Source organism: Juglans microcarpa x Juglans regia, chromosome 2D (genome assembly GCF_004785595.1).
Source record: "Juglans microcarpa x Juglans regia isolate MS1-56 chromosome 2D, Jm3101_v1.0, whole genome shotgun sequence".
NCBI lineage: Eukaryota > Viridiplantae > Streptophyta > Magnoliopsida > Fagales > Juglandaceae > Juglans > Juglans microcarpa x Juglans regia.
Window position 1 is genome coordinate 17,554,431 of NC_054596.1, and position 24,717 is coordinate 17,579,147.

The 24,717-nt window shown below is 33.3% G+C and overlaps 1 protein-coding gene, 3 long non-coding RNA genes and 1 other non-coding gene across 8 annotated transcripts; 3 read left to right on the forward strand and 2 right to left on the reverse strand.

Annotated features, from left to right (window-relative positions):
• The first annotated feature begins 1,477 nt into the window (after window positions 1-1,477).
• Window positions 1,478-2,794, forward strand: LOC121250935. The gene is made up of 2 exons (XR_005937882.1): window positions 1,478-2,383; window positions 2,506-2,794. It is a non-coding gene; the product is annotated as an uncharacterized LOC121250935 (long non-coding RNA).
• Window positions 2,795-5,962: 3,168 nt separating this feature from the next.
• Window positions 5,963-6,036, reverse strand: TRNAN-GUU. Its single transcript has one exon. It is a non-coding gene; the product is annotated as a tRNA-Asn (tRNA).
• A 129-nt stretch (window positions 6,037-6,165) lies between these two features.
• Window positions 6,166-9,341, forward strand: LOC121250933. Of its 3 annotated transcripts, none has more exons than XR_005937880.1 (3): window positions 6,508-6,637; window positions 6,771-6,844; window positions 7,573-7,941. It is a non-coding gene; the product is annotated as an uncharacterized LOC121250933 (long non-coding RNA). The 3 variants fall into 3 exon arrangements; XR_005937879.1 differs by adding an exon at window positions 8,973-9,341 and having other exon boundaries at window positions 6,547-6,844; window positions 7,573-7,775; XR_005937878.1 differs by having other exon boundaries at window positions 6,166-6,844.
• A 2,862-nt stretch (window positions 9,342-12,203) lies between these two features.
• On the forward strand, window positions 12,204-13,435 carry LOC121250934. Its single transcript, XR_005937881.1, has 2 exons — window positions 12,204-12,912; window positions 13,047-13,435. It is a non-coding gene; the product is annotated as an uncharacterized LOC121250934 (long non-coding RNA).
• A 299-nt stretch (window positions 13,436-13,734) lies between these two features.
• On the reverse strand, window positions 13,735-19,575 carry LOC121250932 (probable beta-1,3-galactosyltransferase 2). 2 transcript variants are annotated; one of them, XM_041150197.1, is made up of 11 exons: window positions 19,077-19,575; window positions 17,766-17,862; window positions 17,554-17,627; window positions 17,231-17,442; window positions 17,046-17,109; window positions 16,248-16,320; window positions 15,991-16,111; window positions 15,602-15,689; window positions 15,348-15,473; window positions 15,135-15,244; window positions 13,735-14,294 (listed from the first exon to the last, which is right to left on the reverse strand). In XM_041150197.1, the coding sequence occupies exons 1-11, from the start codon at window positions 19,184-19,186 to the stop codon at window positions 14,146-14,148; spliced, it is 1,224 nt and encodes a 407-aa protein (XP_041006131.1). In that variant the 5' UTR covers window positions 19,187-19,575; the 3' UTR covers window positions 13,735-14,145. The 2 variants fall into 2 exon arrangements, with proteins under 2 accessions (XP_041006131.1, XP_041006132.1); XM_041150198.1 differs by having other exon boundaries at window positions 17,766-17,870; window positions 19,077-19,541.
• Window positions 19,576-24,717: the final 5,142 nt, after the last annotated feature.

Here is a 24,717-nt window from a genome sequence, read left to right on the forward strand (position 1 = left end):
TTCAATGTCATATAAGAATTTTTGTGCTTTCTTCTATACACAGAAGACTAGGAGTGGGCAGCGAGGCCCCGCACCTTGCTACCACACCCCAGTCTGAATGGGCGGGACGAATCTCTCATCCGCCAGATGCGAATGGATCTGGCCCCCCAGCAGGTTTGGGGGGCGAGTCGAGCCCAGCCCAGGCCCACACATATTATATATATATATATATATAAACCTATATATAACAAACCAATGTCGTTTCGGGGTATAAAATGGCGCCGTCTTGTTTATGATCCTAAAACTGCTCCTATACTCTCAACTCCCTCGGTACTCTCTCTCTCTCTCTCTCATCTCTATCTCACTCTTTCTCAGATCTACCCTCTACCTCACTCTTCATCTGTCAAATGTCATCATTGTTGTCGTGAGGTTGCCGTCACTGTTGCCACCTGAAGCTAACTTCGTTATCGTCAAGTGTGTATCTCGTCAATCTCGAGTCTATTCTTTCTTTTTTTTTTCTTTTTTTGAGTTTTGTTGAGTTATGGAGGATGGGACTGAATTAAGGAGTTGGAGGATGGGATTGTGAATTGTGCTTTGTGGAGATTTGTTTATTTGTTGTGTGTAAATTTGATTCAGAATTTTGTTTGAAAAAATTGTGTAATTTGAAACCTCTAACATAATCAAGAGTTTCAGATTGAAACATCAAATTAACTTAAGGCTTCAATATGAAACCCCATTCTATTTTAGGGTTATTTTTGCATGGTTTTAATTGTTTTATAATTTTTGTATCATTTCAGATTTTTGTGAGTGAACGAGAATGTATAGTCAGTCAGATTTTAGTGTTAGCTCTCCTACCTCTGCACCTAACCCTACCCTTAACCCTACCACTACCATTAACCCTAACCCTGTCCCATGCCCCTACCAAGAAAGAAACCAGTTTCAGTTGTTTGGACCCACTTCACCAAAATAGAGGGTGACCCCAATAACCTCCAAGCAAGTATAACCATTGTCGTAAAGTGTATGGATGTCACTATAGGAAACAGGTATATCCCAATTAAAGATCTTCTTAGAAGAACAATGCAAAAATAGTCCAATATTAAAATCTTTATAAGAGAATAGTCAATCTAGACTAAAGATTGAACTTTAAAAACTGGCAGATGGGAGTAGTGGGAGGGAACGTTGAAGGAATTTATAAAGTATGATTCGCATGAGTGTAGAAGACACCTAGCTTATATGGTCATAATCTAAGTACTTGGAATCTAGATTTAACCTTCCTTTAAGTACTTGGAATCTAGGTTTAACCTTCCTTCTCACCACACAACGGTGAAAGTTGAAAAAAAAAAATTATAGTGTAGAAAAAAATTTTTTGAAAAGTCAATTGGTGGTTCAAAGAGTTTACATCACCACTGATACATGGACATCTATCCAAAATTATAATTATATGTCTTTGACGGCACATTTTATTGATTATGATTGGAAATTAAACAAAAAAAATCTAATTTTTTTTCAAATTTCATATCACGAGGGTGGGACTATTGAGAAAGCCTTGGAGGCCGCAATAAAAGGATGGGGGTTAGAGCCAGTTGTGACAGTTACAATTGACAATGCCTCTTCTAACAATGTAGCATTGGGGCATCTTAAAACCAATCTTAAAGAGGAAACTAAGTCAATCATGGATGGTGATTGTTTGCATATGGGGTGAGAGGTTGGAATAGGATCCCCTAGTCCATTATCCTGTAGAAGCCTAGTCAGAGTTAGATACTTGGCATCGAATTTGCACCGATTGACATGGAGGTTTGATATATTATTTTGGTGGAAAACCAATGTTGTGAAGTATCCTATCCTTGGAGACCTAGTCCATAGTATTTTAGTTATCCCTATTACTACCATAGCCTTAGAGTCAATCTTTAGCATCGGATGGCACATATTTGATCCATTCCGAAGTTTATTATCTCCTACCACTGTGGAGGCATTAATTTGCACTTAAAATTGGATTAAAGGGTCCCCAATTTATATTCCGAATGTGGGGGACTTTGAGGAGGCCGACAAGGAGGAGGGTAGTGATTAGCGTAGATCTGGTAATCATTTTTAATTCATTGATTTGCTTTTCTTATTTTAATATATATATTCATTTAACCGGTATTAATTTCATATTTAATTGTTATATCAATACATGAGTCTACATCTACATCAACTATAATATGGCTTCGTGTGTATTGGACCCACCATTGCCATTTGCTATTGGTATGTATAATTTGTCCCTTAATTGCTTTTTGTATTTATATAGTTTTTGGTAATTCTAATTATTTTTCTTGTATTTGTTCTAGATTTTATAGTCTCACTGTCATATGCCCAATCCTAATCTCAATGATCTCATTCTCATTTTGATCTCAATCTCATCTTGGTTAGTATTTTTAATGTTTCTAATTTTTACATATTTATTGTATGTTTGTATTTAAGATTTTTTTTCTTGTTTTTAATTCTCATTTGTTTTCCTATTAATATTTCAATTTTTACTACCTCAAGTTTCATAGCACAGCTCACTGACTTTCTCATCGCCATGACCACTGACCACCCTAAATTCCAATGTCAAAGTCAATTCGAAAATTGAAATGATATTCCTAGGTCAATTGTAATCTTGCTACAATTTGTTACTTAATTTTTTTTATTGTTATTCGTTTAAATTATGTGGCAATTTGTAATATTTTTAAATTAATTTGTATTATTATAATAGCTTACTTAGGATTATTAGTTGCGACTTATAAGTATACAAGTTTTTTAATTTGTATTATTCTAATACCCTCATTTTTTTTAATTTGTATTATTTTTTTTAGTTAGGTTTTACAAATTTCTAGGCCCAAAAAAGGTTCTGGGCCATATTTCAGCCTAGAAATTTGTTTCTACCCTTGTTTTGGGCCAGTAGGCCTATTTGGGCAAGGTGAGGGTCGGATGGATGAAGGATCCACCCCTGCCCCTCGGCACTCGAAGGGGGGGCCCTGCCCCCGTGTGCAAGGGGCGGGTGCCAAAGGTAAAACCCCACCCCTCGCCCATACAGGGAGAGAGTGCGAGTAGCACCCCTAGTGAAAACATGAATGATACTAATTAACACGCCATCTCCAAGCGCGGGTAACACATCTTAGATCTCCTACACTTTAATTCTTCATATTGATACTTTGGTTGAGGTGGCAGGGCCTTATCTGCCCCGAGGGACCAAACCTGTTATTTTGTGATAAAAAATGCTTGGAGTCTAACTTTTAGTGACTCACCTAGTTTTCTCTTAGCAAAAAAGCTAAAAGCAGTCAAAAAGTCTCTCAAAACTTGGAATATCCACTACTTTGGTCACATCCAAACCAATATAAAAGCATTAATAGCTCAATTGTCCTCTCTTCAAGCTCAAACTAACCTCAAGTCCTTTGCTCATCAAGAGGAAATGATTTGACCTTGTCTAAATGAAAAATTGAAAAAGGAAGAGATCCTGTGGAGTCAAAAATCCAAGATTCAATGGCTCACCACCACGGATTTGAACACAATTTTTTCACATGTCAGCCACAATAAGAAGAATGAGAAATGATATCTATTGTCTGAAGAACGCCTCAAATCAATCGGATTCCAACCCCTTGAATATTCAAAATCAGTTCCTTGATCACTTTAAGATTATTTACCAAACATCGTGGCCTAATATCTGAGATGAACTTGAGGCCTTAACATCCCCACTGATGTGGGAATTCTTTCAACCATCAAACAAATCCCATCTTCCAAATCTCCTAGACTTGATGGATTCATCAGATTCTTCTACAAGCAATACTAAGAAGTAGTCAAGGAAGATCTTAATAGAGCCATAAAAAGTTTTTTTACTGATGGTCATCTCCTAAAAAATTGAATCATACCCATATTTTCTTCATCTCCAAAATTGAAGCCCCCAACAATGTTCATCAGTATCGACCCATTAATCTCGCCAATGTCTGTTATAAAATCATTGTAAAAATCATTTCTAACCGACTCAAGTTGGTCATGCCCAAATTGATATCCCCTCAGCAATCAGCTTTTCTTCTAGGCAAACTAATTTAAGAAAATACCCTTCTAGCCCAAAAAATATTTTGTAACCTAAACAAAAGGAAAGAAATGAAGAAAGAGGCTTATGACCATCAAAATAGACATAAAAAAAAAAAAAAAAAAAAAAAAAAAAAAAAAAAAAAAAACCTTTGATTTCATGGAATGGAACTTTCTATTAACAATCCTTTCTTGTTTTGGTTTCCAGCAACCCTAGATCAATTGGATCAAGGAATGCATTTTGACTATCTCCTACTCTATTGTGATCAATGAAAAATTACAAGGATTACTTCACCCTTCGAGGGGTCTGAGGCAAGGAGACCCTCTATCCTCCTTTCTCTTTATAGTAGGCAGTGAGGTGCTTTCTAAGCTCATTTGCAGAGAATAACATTAGGGTAACATCAAGGGCATTAAATTGAGCACAAATGGTCATTCTCTATTCCATCTTCTTTTTGCAGACGACCTTATTCTCTTTGGCATTGCTTCTCTCCAAAATGTTCAAGTTTTCAAAGACTGTCTAGACAAATACTCACAATGGCCTAGCCAGAAATTTGTAATTGTTTGTTATGCTTATGAAGTCTATTTGTGGGGAAAAAAATAAATAAATAACATCCCATGTTTATTATGGCCTCTAACCTTCTTATTTAACCAAATTAAATAGAAAAATTCTATTCTTAAGCCTCATACACCACACACCATCATTTTTATGATTTTTTAAATTTTATTCTCTTATTAAATGTATGGTATATGAATTATAAGTAAAATAATTCAATTATTTTAAGAATAATAAAACCAAAAAAAATTTTAAAAAAAATTTACAAAAATAAAAAATAAAAAAAATTATGATATGTGGTGTATAGGCTTATGAATAGCAATGCTCAATTAAATATCATTTCTAGCTACAAGCCTTGAGGGAAGATGAATGTAGATGTATTCGGAGTTTTAACTTATGCACAATGAATAGAAAGGAAAGTACTGTACAAATACCAAAGGTTTGGCTAAAACCATCCAAACCACCTAACTACGATAACAAGTCTCCACCTACTCTAGCTACAGAGATTGCAAATGTTCAGTATCTGCTGAAATTAGTACGAGCAGGATCAGATTCCCACAACTAAAAAGTAATGATATATAAACAGTATATTATACAATATTTTATAGAATAATATTATAAAATGATGATATTTTTATAAAATAATGTTATTTTTATAAGATATTTTATAAAAATATCTTTCGTTTAAAATATAATTTATGTAAAATACTGTAAAATATATTGTGTGTAAATTATTTTTTAAAAAGTACAAAGAAAGAGGAAAAAGAAGAATTATAAAGAAATCACACCTAAAACCTTGTTAAACTTCCCAAACCATGTGCAATAACATCTAGAAGCTTGCTTTATATCTCATACCAAGTGAAAAGAGTATAAGTGATGTATGAGATTCTATTTTACTTTAGAAAAAATGATTCTTGATTTTTATATTGACTAATCCTTTTAGAATATGAATTTAGATACAACTTATATTTCATGCAGGACGTTAGAAATAGTATAAGAGTCAATGTTAATAAAAAAAAAAAAAAAATTGTAGGACTTGAACCGCTAGAATGGCCATACAATGGTTTTTACACTACATAATTTTCTTTATTTTTTTTTTATATTATTTTTTATGTATTCTTATGATAAGCGATATGTCACCTCAATTTTTTTGCTAACCACTCAATGAGGATATTGACGGATGAACTTTTAAGTATATATATTAAACCTAAAGGTTAAAACTAAACTTTTGTAAACCCAGTGATATTTTTTAAGAGGAAAACTAAAGGTTAATTTTACTTTTTTTATTGCCTACTTTTCAAATTAATGCCACAATTTTACGTTAAAAAAAGAATTAAAACTCAACCCTAAAAAGGACAAAAAAAAAAAAAAAAAAACCTTCGCTAGAAGGAGGGCTTGAACCTCCGACCTTGTGGTTAACAGCCACACGCTCTAGCCAACTGAGCTATTCCAGCTATGCATAAGGCTTGCTTATTTATATTAATTTAACTATTTTTAAAAGATGAAAAGATCCACCTCATCGGTAATCAATCTTCTTTTACAGAATATTATTTATTTGACACTGACAGATTCTTGTGTTTCTGTAATACTTGAAGATCTTATCCTATTTAGCAAGGGCAGATTGAAACTTCATCACTACGCCCCTGCTGCTGTAATCTGATCATCCCTGCAGGGAAAGCAAGCCATTCAAAAGGGCAAGAAAAGTACCATAAATGGGCTACCTTACAAAGTGAAAGAGCGCCATAAATTAGTGACCCAAAAATGGAAACAAGAACAGCACAGATATAGGTCACCACCACCTTGTAGCAATAAAATGTACCATTAATGTCTTATGATACACACAGCTTAGAAGCCTGTAAAAAACAAGTAACTGGCCTACATCATCATCATCACACACACACACACGCAAACTTTCACCTAAAAACTCACCAACCCCAGCTTTATAACGGCACCATTTTCATTGCTTTCTCACACTCCCCAAACTCCACACCCCTCTATTCACAAGGTTACAAAATTCTCTGGGCCCTCCCTTCCCCTCTTCACACGAAACCTAAGGTGCTCGTTTCTGTCCCTTTCTGTAATTCAGGAACTTCTCTTTGTCCGATCTGTGTCTGCATGTTTCTGTTGAGATTGATTGTTTATTGGAAGCTACCTAATAAATTGGTTAACTCATCCTCTTTATATTCAGCCCCCACCACTGCTCTCAACACAGTTCATAAAAGTTCTCTGGGCAACCTCCTCACCAGTCTTCTTCACATCAAGGTACTCATTTCTGATCTCCGTCTCTCTGTGGGGTTTGCACTGTCTTTGGATGTTAAGATTGGTTACTGATTAGTTCACAAACCCGATGAATCCCTTTTGTGCGTGATATTTATGGATATACATATAAGTACTGATCATTTAGACATTGATTTCCACACTTCTGACATGAATTTCTCACACTGATTTGTCATAATATTAGGAGAAGATCATCAATATATATTACATGTTGGGTGATGAATTTCGGTGGTTTTACATTAAGTTTAAAACCTTATACCTCTCTCATTGATTATTATATGATACGACATTGTATTGAGTGTTTTTTAGAATTTCAACAGATTCTCCTGCCTAGAGATAATGGAAGAGAGGATGGATTTTCGAGTTTTGTCAAAATGATTCTTGTTTATTTTTGTAACAAAATTGGGGCAAAATGTTTTGATGATCGAAATTGTTTCAGCGTACGTAAAGATGTTCAGATCAAAAGCGAGAAAGTTTTTCAGAAACTTCATATTACCAGACATGACAGACCTGACCCTCGATAGGCCAGGCAATGCAGTATTTCAGGGTTCCAACTGATTTATGACATTCCATCCTCCTCACCTACATACGAAACAAACATATATCACACCTACGAAACAACATTAATTTGAGTTAAAAGTACGCCCAAACTGATTGATGATTTCTTTTTTTTTTTTTTAATTAATCTGTCTGAATGAGATTTCATTAATCAGTGGCGGCATAAAACTGATCAGCTAAGAGTATGGGAAGCAAAGCACCAAGGTGGGCTGATCAATGGGGCACAAGGGAGGATTACGATGGCAAGCTGAGTAGCCAGGTAGGGCACGGCAGCAGCAGCAAGATGGATGGTGTCAAGTCTGCAGCTTCTGCGGGACTCTTCAAGGCCAAGGCTGCTGCAGTTGTCGGTGCCCAAAAGGTTAAGACTGGAACCTCCCTCGGGTTTAGATGGGTCAAGAATCATTATCAGAAAAGGGTCTCCAAATGATCATCACGATGATCATATTCATATTTTCGATCTTCTTAATTTTATGATCAGACCAGTCCAAAACAATCTCAATATATATATATAGTTGTTTTAATTATTCCTGCATCTGTTTTAATCTGTAATATTATTATTATTATTATTATTTTCTATTTTATGTACATTTTGACTTTTATGATCAATTTGGCAGGGATCGAAGCTCTTAACATGCTAGCTAGAAATCATACAGATCCATCAGACAGGCACAAAAACATTAATTTAATAATCTGCACAAACAATTGTTAGTCGGTTGACAAGCTGAGGAGCCGTTTGGACGATGTAAGACGGGATGAAATGATTATCTAAAATTATTTGAGTTGAATAAAATATTTTTTTTTAATATAATTATTATTTTATAATTTAAAAATATTAAATTATTTATTATATTTTATATGAGAATTTAAAAAATTATAATAATGAAGTGAGATAAATTAAAATGATTTCTATATTCAGTTGAGTTCACTGGAAATCGCATAAGAATGTATTTCTATTTGTTTTTTTTTTTTTCCTCTCGAATAGTTTATGTGGTGAATATATGACACGTGCGTACATGAATATTGTAATTGTTCTAGGACACGTAAGCATCTCCATATTAGTTCCTAATTAATTTACGGAAAGTAGAATGAAGGACATATTATCCCGAATTGATTTTTATAATTATCCAATCAAAATATTTGATTATAGAAAATATTTATTTTATTTTATCTCCATGCAATTTCTTTATAAATAAGAATTAATACTTTATATTCAATACAATTGATCATATATAACAAAAATATAACGTCCCTCATATTCTATTAATATTTAGTTTCAAAAAATGAAAATCTTTCTATTAAAAATACTTGAACAAGGCTAGCTATTCTAATTAATTTGTGAAACTCGGAACAATATTATTATTAAAAGATATTATTATTAAAAAATAAGATGAGATAAATCTATCGTAAAATCTAAATTAAAAGATATTAATTGGAATGTATAGAAATATCTATGTTTTTTGTCATTTATCTGTAGAATTATTAATTATCATTTTTTTTAGCTGCCTGCGTACTTTTATCGGTCCAACTTATATTAGAGGCCCTTCTAAATTGTCAGGCAACGACGAAGCCCAAGATGATGAAGTTGGTCCAACCTATATGGAGGCTGCTGAGTTAAGAAATTAAACAAGAGAGCTCAAGGCCTAACTCTACTTCCAAGAAACGTGTCAAATATACAAGAGGGGGAGATGGGTTGTCCTATACAAAAATTTCATTACAGTGACTGCATGCGATACTAGGAGGAAGAGGGCTGAAATTAAATAAATAAATAAGCAATAAACCAAAGGTTCAGGCCCATGTTACCTAGCTAACCATTAAAATCGACTACTTTGATCCAACAAGTGAATCGAGTTGTTGTGACTTCAAGAGAACACCAAGTAAGGCATGCATTTTTTTTGTTGAAAAAATCTCCTTCAAAGTTTTACTTCCAATATATATAAGACTTGAATAACCTTGAGAGAAAGTACAAGTGGTGAGTCTAGTCTTGATAAACATCTAGCATAGATTAGTAATTCAAAAAGTGGGTTGCTTCAAGATAAAAACACTTAAATTACCCATGCATTCCTTATCCAAAAAGTCTCCTTAATTTAACTATGGGTGCTACCCGCACCCCCGGACGAGGGATGCCCTTGTCCCTGGCATCGCCCCCTTAGGTGGGGGCCCCCATCCAGCTGCTGGGGACAGATTGGCCAGCCCCCCACAATCGTCAACCCAACCCCACCCCACCCAACGCCCACCCATGACAGAAAAGTGCACAAATCCAAAACCAAAATGAGAAAAAAAAAATCCTAAACCAATAGAAAACAACAAATCCACATATCCAACCCTAAAATTCACAAATTCATCATCTAACAATTATAAACACAGATTGAAAAAATAAACTTAAATAAATTGCAACTTTCTGCTCTAACAAGACCACGACATGATCGTGGGTCTGAGCAAAGAACCACAGACACAAACTGTCATGGGTCTATTTGCAAAACCCACTACCACATTGTGGCTCATGGGTGTCCGAGACATTATGTCTCACAACCACAAAATCACTAACTTCAGCCGTCAAGAAGAACAAGTTGAGGAGAAAAGGAGATGAGATTAGAGAGAGAGGAGAGCAAATAACCTAGGGTATTTTCTTTATATAGTACTCAACCAAAAACCTAAAGACGTCATTTTGGAATTTGTATATGTATATGTGTGTGTATATATATATATATATATATATATATATATATATATATATGCGAATAGACAAGACTTAATGTAGGCGGACTTGGGCCCAATTCAAGCCCGTCCCGCGTGACCAATGGCAAACCTACGTTATGTCTAAGGGGGCCATGGCCCCCCTAAAGTTTAAAAAAAAAATTCAAAATGTATCCTATATTTTATTTATAATTTTATAAATATAGCAAATGGCCCCTCCAAAAAGAATTTACAATCCTCATATGTTCTTTAAAATTTTTGAAAATTTCAATATACCTAAAAATGTCTTTCTTCAATTATTTTCCTATAGTTCAGAAATTTTATATAATTTCTATATATTATTTATTTTCAAGGATGTGGTCTCACCAAAATTAAATAAAAACTAAGTTTAGGAAAAATGATAAACTTATTAATATGGATCTCCAAGTTTTTTTTGTTATACAATATTAGACTTCTTAATATGGAATCCAAAATGAAAATACAAGAAATATCATTTAAGATTGATGATTTACATGAAAAATAGTTGAGAGATTTTAATTGAGTAAAAAACAATTATTTAAGGTCTTAATTATAGCATTATATGCTTAATGTGACACGAAAATATATAGATTTTGTATGAAACTTAATAAATTAGCTTACATACTAGAATGAAAGATGACATTTTAAAATATCACTTAATAGTTTCTATGAAGAAAATAAATTATAAATATTTTATTATAAAAATAATACTGAATTAATATTATTTTATGAAACATTATCGTCAAAAATTAGAAACATATATTAAGTTGTGTGTTTTAGAATTTTATTTCTATGTATATGTAACAAATTATTGAGATCTAATTTTATATACAGTTATATTTTTATGATTTTTCAGTTAGTAATTCTTAAAGTTTATTTATGCAAATATCCTTTTGGGATCGTCACTCCAATAATTATTGAATGCGTATGGGTTGTGGACTCATACATGTTTAAAGAAATAATTATCGAGATAAATGCTTGGTGTACATGTTCAAAGGATTAATCGAGAGATGGTCAAAAACCCTTGTAAAAAAATTAATTAATTAATTAATTAAAAATTAAAAAAAAATGATATGGTTGCGACTGGAATTGCATTTTAGGTGTCAAAATGATGTCACCCATGGTATTCAAAGTCAAGTCTTGTCCATCAACATGAACTTTGCCGGGGCGGAATGAAGACCCACTGGTGCATAGCCTGTTTTGCAACAAATCGTGCACGACCCAGGATCAGTCTTCAGAAGCAACATAAGGGGGCCCTTAGGCAAAATGTACTGTGTATAAACTTGACCATGGTCGACTACTGTTTTGATTTTACTCTCCTTTAATTTCAATATCCAATGTAGTCGGGACGCTTCCAAGATGGACAAGTTCACCATTTTGACGAGAGTAGTTTACATTTGAATGTTGAATTGAGTTAAGATAAAAAAATATTATTTTTTAATATTATTATTATTTTAAAATTTAAAAAAGTTAAATTATTTATTATATTTTTTGATAAAATTTAAAAAAATTACAATGATGAGTTGAGATGAATTGAGATAGGTTTGGTTACCAAGCGAAACCTAAAAATAACAATAATAGATGCTTTCCAATACTAAGAAAAAGAAGTTAAAAGAGGACATCCAATTATACTCCATGATGGAGAGTGAAGATTAAGACCCGTTTAGATATAATCATTTCATTTCATCTCATATCATCTTATCTAATTTCAATTAATAATTTTATTATTATTTACAAATCACCTCATCTCATTAAAAGAAAAACTAATGCTGGATTTTGGTTCTAAATCTTATCGTTTTTTTATCGCACTTGATGACATATGACATATAGCAATTGAATGATTGATAATGACAGATTCAAAATTAAAAACAATTAGGCTATAAAAGTAGTCTGTGTTTTCATCTTTACCAAAGGATTGCAGGCAGACAGCAACATTTAGAAGCATAAATATATGCATCGGTTGCAAAAAGTGAATGAACAACTGCTGAACCTACGAAGTGCCCCATGGGTGGTTGGATACCAAAAAGCAAAAGATTCTTTCGGTTTGATTCATAAATGCCGATGGAACAGAACCAACATCCCTCTTCCTCTCCTCCATCCTCCATAAATGCTACATTAAAAGCTTCAGATTTCTCCTCGTGAGCTCTTTTCACGATTCTTGTAGCTTCTCAAATTAATGCTCCAACCTCCCTTTGTTGTTGGGTAGTTGGAAATTTTAAATGCAACTCCTTCAATGCTACCATCGCCAGCCCTCTATTTTTGTTGCATATTGGGGACTACCTTCTTTAAGACATCTCTCTCTCTCTCTCTCGTACATATATAGGATCATCACCACCCTCACAAAGCATTGTCCTCACTCGTGTTTAGAGCTAGCCAGCCACTCTCACTGCCACATAAGAAGAATTTCATTTTCTTCATATGATCTGAAGACTACCCTTTTTAAGTTTTTGTCTTGTTAACCTGTAGAAGAACTAACATTTTGATCTATGTTTAGGGTTTATATATATTTTGTTATTGCAGATGTGCAGAAGTACTGTTGCTAAGAGTAAACATGGTAATCCATTGGAGATCAACGGATCCGTTTAACGGGATATTGGTCCGGTTCAATAAGAAAGCCGTGCTCAAAATGTTTCGGGCGCTGCTTTTTGATTGAGCCGTGCCAATATCACGTTCCGCTGCTCCCAAGTCCTCATATCTCTTATCAAGAATGCGAAGCGCCAAACAGACCTTGCTACTTCTGATCTCTTGTCCTGCTTCTCGGTTGGGGATCGAATTAATTGAAGGTGATTAAGTCATGTTTCAATATTCTTTCCTTTTTCCTTCTATCGTTATAACTCGATCGGCCATATATACCATTTTTTTGTCAATGATCGATGCTCATGGATTTATTAATTAAGAGTACTACTCTCTTTGCAAGATATGTCGAACGCTAGGTCTTTATCATGGGGATATATGGTCCTAGCAACTTAAAATTAGTTCATTTTAGAAGAAGGCTGCTGCATGGGGAACTGATCCTCCATGGTCTTTTATATCTCAAAGAAGAAGGCGTCTGCGTCCTACGTACTGCAAATAGACTTGATTTCCTGATCATCTTGTTCACCTGCATGCCTACTGTCATTTATATATGGAAAGTTGTGCAAGGAAATCAATTTACGTAAATCCATTTATTCCTCCTTAATTTACGTATGTGTTTAGTTTTAAAGTTAAAAGCTTCATGATTAACGTATGTCTTCCTGTACGATGTAATAATGATTTTCCATTGAAGTAATGACAAAGAATAAACTATACTCCAAATTATTGAGTAAACTTCTTACATATACTAATCTCTACCATTAATATCTTGGATTCTTGGCCATGTTTCTAAGATAACTTGAATGTTCTTCACATTAAAATACAATATTTATATCTGTTTCCCTTTCATTTGAAGATGTATTACAATGCCGGAAATCATAGACAAATGGAGGTCTAAGTTACCAGGAGTAAATTAAACGAGCTGAGACACGATGTACTTTACGTAGAACTTTGGAAAGAGATCACTGAGAGAGTACTTTCTTCAAATTCATCATGAATTCTTGAAAAACAGAAAATAAAAAACTGAAACGGAAGGAAGGAAGGTGGTGAGCAAAACCACCAAAGATTTTATATTTATTAGGAGCTTGACAGCCATGGGAACTGTTAACTTACAAAATGGCCCTCCAAGCATCAAAGAATGGGTAGTAATCGTCCCTTCACTTCCTTTTTCAGGCTGCTACTATGGTCAATCTCCTCTCTTAAAATGCAGAATGTCCATGCAGCAAGCCGCCACAACACCCCCCCCCCCCCCCCCCCCCCCCCGGCCCTCTCTCTCTCTCTCTCTCTCTCTCTCTCTCTCTCTCTCTCTCTCTCTTCGTGTAAATAAAATACTCTATACTCGCACCAAAATACAGATAAGAAAAAAATGGACGGTTGCTTCACTACTACTCTAGCTGCTTATAATCCTCCTGAGTTTGGAAGAAGTAATCCAAGCTACATGCCTCTCAAAAAGAAGCACTCCACAAAGCATTTTCACCTTCCCCACAACGCCGATGAACCTCCTTAATCCTGTCAGCAGACCTGCAAATCCCACTGCAGCTCCAATCAAATGAAGCTACACAGATGTTGCCTGCCTGGGCCTTCCACTCGCAATCTGGAGCAGTAAGTTCATAAGAAATTTAAACTTAAAGATCCAATCGTGTTCTCAGAGTCAGTCTGAGTCAGTAACAAAAATAAATAAATAAAAGGCAGTGCCTTCTCCATAGATGAAGAAGATGGTTACCCAGATCAGGAGAATGAAAGCCGATACGCCATTTGACTATTTATAAACACCATTGCTTTTCATAAACATATCATTTATAACATTTTAGTATGGAAGCCACCACACAGACTATTGGACATTATAGATATTATTGGAAATCACAAGTAGAAATTGATGAGTGATAGAAGTAAACTGCGCACAATCAAGGTAAATCTCACCAAGTAGTGAATCTGGTAGTTGAGTATAGATGTCACTATCGCAGACAAACATAGTGATATGTTTACCGTTCAATTCAATAGGGGTCCCATCTGGGGTCCATCACAAGGTATCTTTATTGATTTGGACTACATGTACTTATACTTTTACTTATAATTTTGAATTTCAAATTTCATGATTTTCAGTATATCATTAACTACATATGGAGAAGTAAGTTTTTTGTAAATTTTTTTTTCATCTTTATTAGTTGTGCAGTATATATTTTCTATGACCCTACGTGATAAGTTCCTCCTACCTTCTATAGACATTAAACATAAAAAAATCATGGAATTTCATTCAGCCAATTCAATTTTTGTCGTTAAGTACTGCATCTCTTCCAAGACATGATGGACTTTCCCCGTGCTAGACATGAACTTGTGAATTACTAATTTCTTCAGGTAGAGAGTAATTTCAGTTCACAAGACTGCATATATATTCGTAAATTACTTCATAGACTTTAAGAAAGTAGGACTTTACCAGGTGGAGTGCCACAACATAGTCTCCGATCATCGATGTGCTCCACATCAAGGCCAATAAACCATGATCCCAGCGAGACATCTTCATTAGCGTACCTGTGTAGAACATGCCTGAAATAATTATGTGACAACCAACGTTAGTGCAAGAAAGAAAGCCAACAACCATCAAATCCACGTATTAGCGTCTATTTCAAGTAAGGATATGTGATCTTACTGGTTTATCGATATGTATGCGGCCAGATCTCTAGAAATAGCATAGAGCTGTCCTGTAGCATGCCGGAAATATTTGTTCCCTGCCTCACCAAATTTCCAATACTCAGGTTCATGGTATCTCACTCCCCTGTATAATAAAATGGGAAGTTATAAAATATTCTTCTAATTAATAAATAAAATGATAAGAAACTAGAAGGTAATTATCAATCCATAAGAACATAAGAAAGAAAGAGGAGGAGGGGGGGGGAGCCTCACTTTTGATTAAGGACAGGACCAGATTTCATGCATCCAATATATACCCGTGGTTTTGATCGATGTCTAACCAGAGTCTCTCCAAGTGTTGCTGCAGAAGTTTGAAATGAGTTGGAGTCAATGTAATAAAGAGTAACATATAAAAACAAGCTGCAGAATTACTTAGCAATATAAATCCACGCTGATCAATATCAAGCCCTTTGAGGCATCAATTGGGCTTGATATTGTTCCAAAGGTGAAAATTTATCACAAATTAAGGTCATTGCTTGAAATAATGATTGCAAACCTTGGATTGAGTTGCAGTTCTCAAACGAGAAAGAATACAAATTTGAATGATTCTAATGGAATATGGCGCCCAAAAGGTTATTGTAGTAAAGAAAGAATTGACTCACCTATATTTACATGGACATCATCATCAACTTTGATGTAGAAATCTGCATCCCACAAAGCGGCAGCAGTAGAAAAATATACCTTTGTCTTGGCAGACAATTCCAGGTAACCTTCTACATGGTCCTGATCACATTTATTACAGATGTGAAGTCAAATGAAATTTGCTTTTTACATAATTAATACGATAAAAACGTCTTTTTAAGTGGTAATACTTTAGACAAAAAAAAAAACATGGAACGACAAGATATGAATGTATTACCAGCCTCAGTAAATCTCCATGCTTTCTGTCCTCTGCTTCAATAGCTCTGTCTAGAATACCCCCTGATGTGGCACTAAATAATGACATAAAAAATGTTAAATTGATCATCCATACATAATGTCTGAATTTCTTAGGGTTTTATAATGTCTATAACCAGTTGGAAAAAAAAAGGCAATGCAGGTGAAAGTGTCCTGGACGCAAGTTTTAGCTGATAGACTAATATTGTCATCGTATAGAATTTCTGAACTACTCTGCAGGAAAAAATTGTATCCAGAAACAATTTGCACGAAACAGTAGTGAACAGAGATTGACTTGGGAGATCATACACTTTTGTTTCCAAGAGATAGACTTATATTTCTGCCTCCAAAGGGAAAGAAGATAAAGATTAAGATCTAAGATTGCCTGGAGACCTTACAGCAGGACATACATGAGTGAATAGAAAGAGTATCCAGTAAAGAGTTTGTAAGAAAGAGGATCAGATTGTAACTGGGCAAGCAACTCAGATAAGCATTAGCACCCATCAGCTCTTATAGAAGAAGGAGCCTATGGTTTTTTAATCAGGAAGTTAATTATTCCGTTGATTTTCTGCCTATCAATTTATAAGCTAAGCTGCTATAGCAATTAACTTGTGATCTAGAGAAATTAAAGAATATATATCTAATTCTTTTCCAAAGAACTTGCTCAATGATTTACAGTACCTTATTCGACAAACATGTGCAGGCATGCCTAATAACCTAGACAGTCCAAATACAGTATCCACTTATCCACCTTTAGCATCAAAAAAGAATTAATACCGACCTATGACCAATGACAAAACGAACGATAATGCCCTTTTCTTCCTCCAGCTTCTTTCTCTTCTCACCTAATTCAGTTTTTTTTCAGTAGACGGATCATCACAAACGAACCCAAATAAGCAACCAGAATGGCAAAAGAATACTCCAGATAAGCTAGGAGGAAGAAAGCAGGAAATAAAAAATATGAACCTTGTGGCATCCATGTTGCACGAACTGAATCTCTTCTCTTTCGGCTGCTAAAAGCAGTATTAATTCCTATTACCATTAGATACCTTCTTTTCCCAGATGATTTCTTCTTCATTACATCTTGTGATAAAGGAGAGCCACTTCGTATAGACTCCTGAGCTGCCCTTGCAGCAGCTAATTCCATCTCTAAGTTCGATATAGTCTTGTCTAATGTCCTATGTTCAACATACAATTACGTGTTATATTCAAAACACTAAACAACCAAATTTAGTGTTTAAAAAAGGTAATTGAGATAACTAAATTAAGCATAGGTGTGCATAACTTACTGTATAGCATTATGAGTCTTAAAGACTTCCCCCATAATGTCCTTGGATTCATGCTTCACTTCTTTTAGATGCAACTAAAGAATCCCGACCCGATTAAGAAAAAAAGAAAAGAGCAAAAGAAATTCAGATGAGAAAGAATTAAACACAGTGCTTGACTCAATTTTGAGAAAGAATTAAACGATATCAAGCAATAGTAAGATGGAGATGCTCACAGCTTTTGGATCACAGCCCTCCGAAATCAGTTTTAATTTTTCAGCCTCCATTGCCGTTGTTCGCATGAAACCTTTATGTTCAGGAACAGCCCACATCCTGCACCACATTACTTTATTATTAAAATGTCACAAAATTTGAGCAACAAGTTTTATTTGCAACAACTGCAGCTATAATTTATCACAATTTAAGTTTCAAAGGAAGAATCACATCTCTAAGAGCGTATATAACAACTTCTTGAACTAACTGAAACATTAAAAAACACAAGCTTGTCAGACAACACCAAGAAATTTGCCCATAGAACTCAAGGGGATGGCCGGAATTCTTGAAAATGCAAATCTTTCTGTGTTGAAAATGTAATATATAGCCATAATCAACGTTTTACTACAATCTAAACCAACCATAGAAATAGATGAAGTCTATGCAAATTTACACACCAACAAACAAGCTACAATTGTGTCAATTAATTAATAACATAAATTAAAAGTACTTCCTTGGAATTTACAGAGCTTTTGGGCGGCTAAGCCTAATACCCAAAAAAAAAAAAAAAAAAAAAAAAAAAAAAAAAACCAAGGACTTCCAGTTAACACCACCAGAGGCAAAATTAAGAATACAACATTGAATAAGAGCTGTCAGAAGCGTTCTGAGTTTTGATGAGAAAATGGGACAATTAAGAAGTTGGAAGCATTCTTCAAGGTCCACAAATCTGACAGATAAAAAGAATTTATATCTCACCTGTATATACGGGTAGAAACAATAGATTAATGATAAAAATGAATTGACACAGATTTTTGCCGAGCATTCAGATAAGAGTTGACGATTTCTGACTCCTAAGTACCCAGAGTGGTACAGTATGCAGGAATGGCATCTTCAACAGAAAATTAATACAGCTTACACCCATAGTAGATATCCCTTTTAGATCTACCTCACTTCAACAATCAAACAGGTAAAGTAAGTATATCGTAGGCACGAAAGTTAATAGAAGCCCAGATACTATATGTTATGAAATAACGAAAACCATGTGAAAAATACTCTCAATGCCATCTAGCACTAAAATTGATGAAAATTCAGAACAATCCAGCAATCCAAAACATATAAATCATTATGTTAGATACTACAAAATTGTTACCAAAACATAATAAATATTATACAGATCTCAAAATAAAAATTCAAACATAAATTGTTTTCAAGTAATTGAACTTATTTCAGGAAAATAAACATAAATTAACCTACTTGTCAATACCCACAAGCAACGAGCTTTCAAAAAGCTGCAGCAACTGAAAATTAGAAGAAAGCATAATTCTTATTCATACCTATTGGTGAAGAGCATTCCAGCACAGAAGCAACCCAGACAGAGCAAAAGCGCCCATTTTTGTGATACAACACTTCTAGAAGACTGCTCTCCTCTGCTTTTCCAAGACATTTTCAAGCAGATTCTCCTCTATTTCCAACCCAATAGCTTTCTCAAGCGAAACCCATATACACTACAAAAATTAAGGAGACCCGGAAGCAGCCAAGCCCAAGTGCTCACAATCAAATTTGAAAGTGAGCTCGGGAACAAGATTTAAAGCAGGGCAAACATACAGAGAGAGAGAGAGAGGAAAGTATCAAAGATAGAGGTCGCTCTGTTTTTAACTGCTCGGTTTGTTTTTTCTCTTTATGCTTTGCTTTGTTCTGTGTCTCCCCGTCCCACCTCTCTCTCTCTCTCTCTCTCTCTCTCTCTCTCTCAACGCTTCTTTGCAAACAAGGGAAGTTGGAACAGAAGCCAGTGAGAGCCTGACAGAGGACTCCCTAACCGCTTATGCTCTTACTACCAAATTACTAGACGATCCTTGTCAGACCTTCATTTCTTTGATGACCCCAGTTAAGTTTCAGTCAAGTGACAATAAAGCCCTTCGGGCAGTTGTGTATTTTTGCACATACCTGTATTTTCCATCTTTTAACCAAGGCAATTGACTAATTTGACTTTACGCGATGAATTAGATTTATATTATATTAAAAATAATTTTATAATTTAATGTACTATATCAAATCATATTAATTTATAAATTTATTTTTATTTAATTTCTCAAAATTAAATAGTATAAGTTTGAGATCTATTTAAGTTTGAGAAAGAAAATGTATACTTTCCTCCTTGATATAGTTAATTATGACACACAAGCTTTTAAACTATTCAAATAAATAAATTATGCATGTTAAATTGGAATAACCCTTTTAATCAAAATTGGTAATACTCTTTTTTTCTTCTTATTTATTTTGGTCAAAATTAACAATCCATTCATTCTTAAAAAAGAAGAAAAACTAACAATTTTATCACACAGCATGTCGGAATTATTATGTTTATCTGGCTACCGAAACGGTCATTGGAAATTATTTTAATTAAAATAATTCCCATTTTGACAGAATTCTAGATAAATATTAAGGTCTTATTTGAAATTTAGACTGAACTGAGATCAATTCAGTTCAGTTTAATTTTAAGTTGAGTTTGACATACAAATATCAAACTCTCAAATCATTAAACTCATCTCAATTTAAAATCTCTTTACATATAGAACCCACAACTATTTTTCAACTCAACATCTTTTTACACGTGAGATCCATAATTTTTTTTAACTTTTCATAAATATATCTAAATTCATCTTAATATCAAACACATCTAAACTCATCTAATAAAATTCACTCTACCATCTCAACTTATTACTATTTATAAAAAAACTTAACTCATATCAACTTAATTCGGATACCCTTAGTGAATAATATGTCAAAACTCCTAAATCAGTCCTTCCAATATCTAAGGCCACCGAACAGTCCAAACCGACCAATTATCGTGAATTTCGAAGAAAGGCTGATCCTAAATTTTTACTCTTTCATGACAAAATCTGTTATTTTTATTTTATTTTATCTTATTATTACTATATTCTCTGTTTCATCTTAATGTCGATTAGATGTAAATCCAAGAAGAATGTTTCATTACCCCAACACAATAAAGATGAAAGTGCCCTCTCAATTTATAATGTATTTATCTTAAAAACTAATGGAAAATATCCTAAATAAATACTTTAATCAGTTTATAATTATCTTTCTTAATAATTAAAAAAGAAAAAAGAGATAATCACACATTATTTTATTTCATTGAAAAATATTTAAAATAATGATGATTACCTTGAATGTCCCCACGTGCGAGAAGATGGGATGATACCCTTTTCATCGGCCAAAGTAACATCAAGTTTAATATGGGCTCACCTCATCATGACACGTGTCGGAAACTGTTGATGTAAGACTTTTGCAGCAACCACGTGAGCTTGGAGCGCAATCTGTCATGCTATTCATGGACAAAGGTTAGGTACTGTTGTAAAGGGACCCATCCAATAATAATTTGCCACGTTGTTCGCGTGTAGATCTGATCATGTGCACCTAAGCAGTTTTTCCAAATCCCAACCCAACTTGTTGCTTTGAGCCTTTGGCTTCGTACAAAAGAGATGTTGGGATGCTACTTCTCGACGTTCTCGTCTCATATCACATATTTATATATTTTAATTTTTTTATTAAATTAATTAATTTATTTCACTCATCATCTATATATCATATACTTATTATAAATAAATAAATAAATAATATATAGTGCGTAATGTATGAAAGGATAAGTAGAATTATTCGATATTTTTATATAATTTATTTTTCAGATTCTAAGGTTTTATTTTTAAATTTTTTTTCTTAAAGCTTAAATCATAGCACTTATTGAACTAATAGTCGTGTTTGTGAGTTTTTCGAGTAACATTAAATATAAAATTAGAAAAATAATATTTACAATTTTATGATGTGTAAAAAAGTTGTTAAATCTAGGACCAATGTAAAAAAATATTTTCTTTAATGATAGACCTATTTTTTAATTTTAAAAAAAATGCGCGATGCTCGCACACTTAAAATTTTAACAAATCTTACTCATAAATAAGTGATGTAGAAACTTACCTCACATCCCTATCCCTATCTTATCATGGAACCCAAAAATCAAACAAAAAATGCTATAGGATCTTGACCCAAAGCTTGGTAACGTTCCATATATTAGAAAGACTTATTTCACACGTCTATTTCTAGTACTTTTAACTCCTAAAATTTATACAAAAAATCTCTCATTTGTTTTCATAAATAAGATAAAATGAATTAAGATAAAAATTAAAAATAAAATAAAATATTATTAGAATATATTTTTTTTAATATTATTTTTATTTTAAGATATGAAAAGGTTGAATTATTTATTTTATTTTATGTGAAAATTTAAAAAAATTATTATGATAAAATGAGATGAAAATGATTGTAAAAACAAACGAGACTATTGATTGAGTATTAATAGGAGATGTACAAAAGTAAAGCGTGGACCTTAAGGACAATTAATTGTCTCCTATATATGTTAATGCATGCTTGGCTGTCATGGACCTAACATTATTTGCAAGACTTTGAACAAACACCATAGACTTGGATCCATAAGGTTAAATAAATATAATATATATATATATATATATATATATATATATATATTTGCAATATTTGTAAAATGGTCAACATCATACAAAGTGAAATCATGGTGGCCACCAAAACATTTTCTATTTCCTAAAAGCCTAATAGTTTCGTAAACAAGCATATAAATAAATAAACTCACCATTAACGCAATAAAAACAGGGATAAAGAAAATCATGTGCACAGTTTAATGTTTGAAGCTTGGTTTCATAAATTCGCCATGAGAGAAGAAGTAATAGAACATGGTCCTTCAAAGTTAAGTTTAGAGAAATAATAATTATAATTATAATAATAATAATTCAAAAGGAAAGATTACAGCATGTTCCAATTAATAATTGATAACTAACATTTTTCGCACGCCAATCTGAATCATTAAATGAATAAAAATAAATATCATCACATAATCTTAGGATGTTTGGATGTAAGATGTTTAGATTTTTTTTATAAATAGGACTTATTTATATAATATAAGTAATGCATTTGATATTCTATTTTTTAAAAAATTAATTTTTATTTCTATTAAAATAATATATTTTAATTAACGAAGATAATGAAATATATTAAGATGAGGAGTTTAGAAAGAAATTGAGAATAAAATATTTTATTATAAATGAAAACATATTATACTGTGTATTATCAAAATGCTACTTTTAGTGGAGCCAAGTCAATTTGTAGATTTATTTTTATATAATTTCTTGTTTCTGTAGCAGTTATCTTTAATTTTTTTACTGTTAATTTACACTTTTAAACTAATATTTAGGATGTCAATAAAAAGTTCTGACAATTTAATTGCAGCGAAATTCCCTTAAATGATATGGAAAAAAAAAATTATCTTCCTTTTCAAGCTGGTGTTATAACCAACTCTTTATAAATCATTTCCCATATAACTCTAGATTTTAGAAATAATAAGTGTTACAGTTGCAAAAAGATTTTACAAAATCAAACCCACAAATTAACACGATCTTATATAATACATTATATCTACTTTACAATAAAAGCAGGCTCAAAATATGATGTATCACGTCAAACTACGTCAGTTTATAGATTTATTTTTATGGGACATTTTGTAGTTAAAATATCTTAGAATTAGAGTAGCTGATGATCAGCCACACAAAAACAATTAATATTCTCTATAATTGATTGATTCTCAAGATGAAAGTCTCATTCTTACTAACATTGTTGTATTAATAAGGACCTTAGGACAACATGGGAAGAGAACAGAAGAAAATTTGAAAATCGGAGGCCTTCAAGTCCAAATAATTCAAAATGTGCATATTAAAATCTACTCCATTGGGGCAGACGTGATGAGGCTGAATTGTATAATTTCCACCTTGTCTCATAGCCAACATGGGAATTATTTCTCAACGTTGTCAAGCCTGCCAGCATTTTGCTTGGAAGCAACTGCCAAGTGGGTTAACGTGACAAGGTTAATACTATATACAGATCTGTGTAATTTCCGTGTACTCTATTTAAAAAAAAACCATTAAAAAAATATTTTTTTTTATGTGGGTATCAGATTAACCAATTTTTTTTCAAAAGAAGTACGTAGAGATTGCATATTCCAAGACTACAAATATCATTTCTCATGTTACAAATCCATCAACGAAGTGAAAATCTTTCAAAATCTAATTGGAATTTAGAGATTTAAAATGAGATAAAAATGATAAGGATCAAATCCACCTAAAAGCTGCAGTTGGCTAGCTCAAAAATGGTATTTCCATGGAGGGAAAAAGGTGAAGAAGTTGAAAAAGGAGTGGTGTGTATGTAATTGGCTGGATGCGTTGCTTGCAATAGGAGTGCTGTCGCTTTACAACACCACTTGCTACACTATCTAAGCAACCCAAAGCTGCCATTGCACGAGATCATTTGATGGTTGGTGAAGGTGCTATGTCAAGAACAACAACGAAAAATGAAAGAAGGAATACAAAATGGCATAAATATTCTCACTTTGGGGTTCTTAATGTGTCACCCTCAACAAGTAAAAGGGCAAAATCTAGTTCCAGTGCTATGGCCATCAAAAGAAGCAACTTTAAGAATGGTTCCATTTTTTTTTACAATCTTGTGGTTACATCCTTCTACACTAGCAACTTTTTTAAAGTCTTGGTCAAGGTACTTTAGTAAAATGGGCTTATAATAAGAGCATGATTGCCCATTGCTTTAATTAGATTGTGTAGCTTTTTTTTTTTTTTTTTTTTTTTTGTGAATGAAGAGAATCATGAGAATGTGTTTTTACTTCCCAAAAGAAGAGAGGAAAAGAATAATTCTTCTTAGATTACCCTAAATCTAGATGCACCTCCATAGCTAACGTGGAAGGGTAAAGATGAGTCTCCTAGAATACTAAAAAGGACTTGGCCACCCACCTTTCCTAAATTGACGGTACTAGTCGGCCGCCCAGCATTTACCACTAGGAGTATCATTAGTGTAATTTTTTTTTTTCAT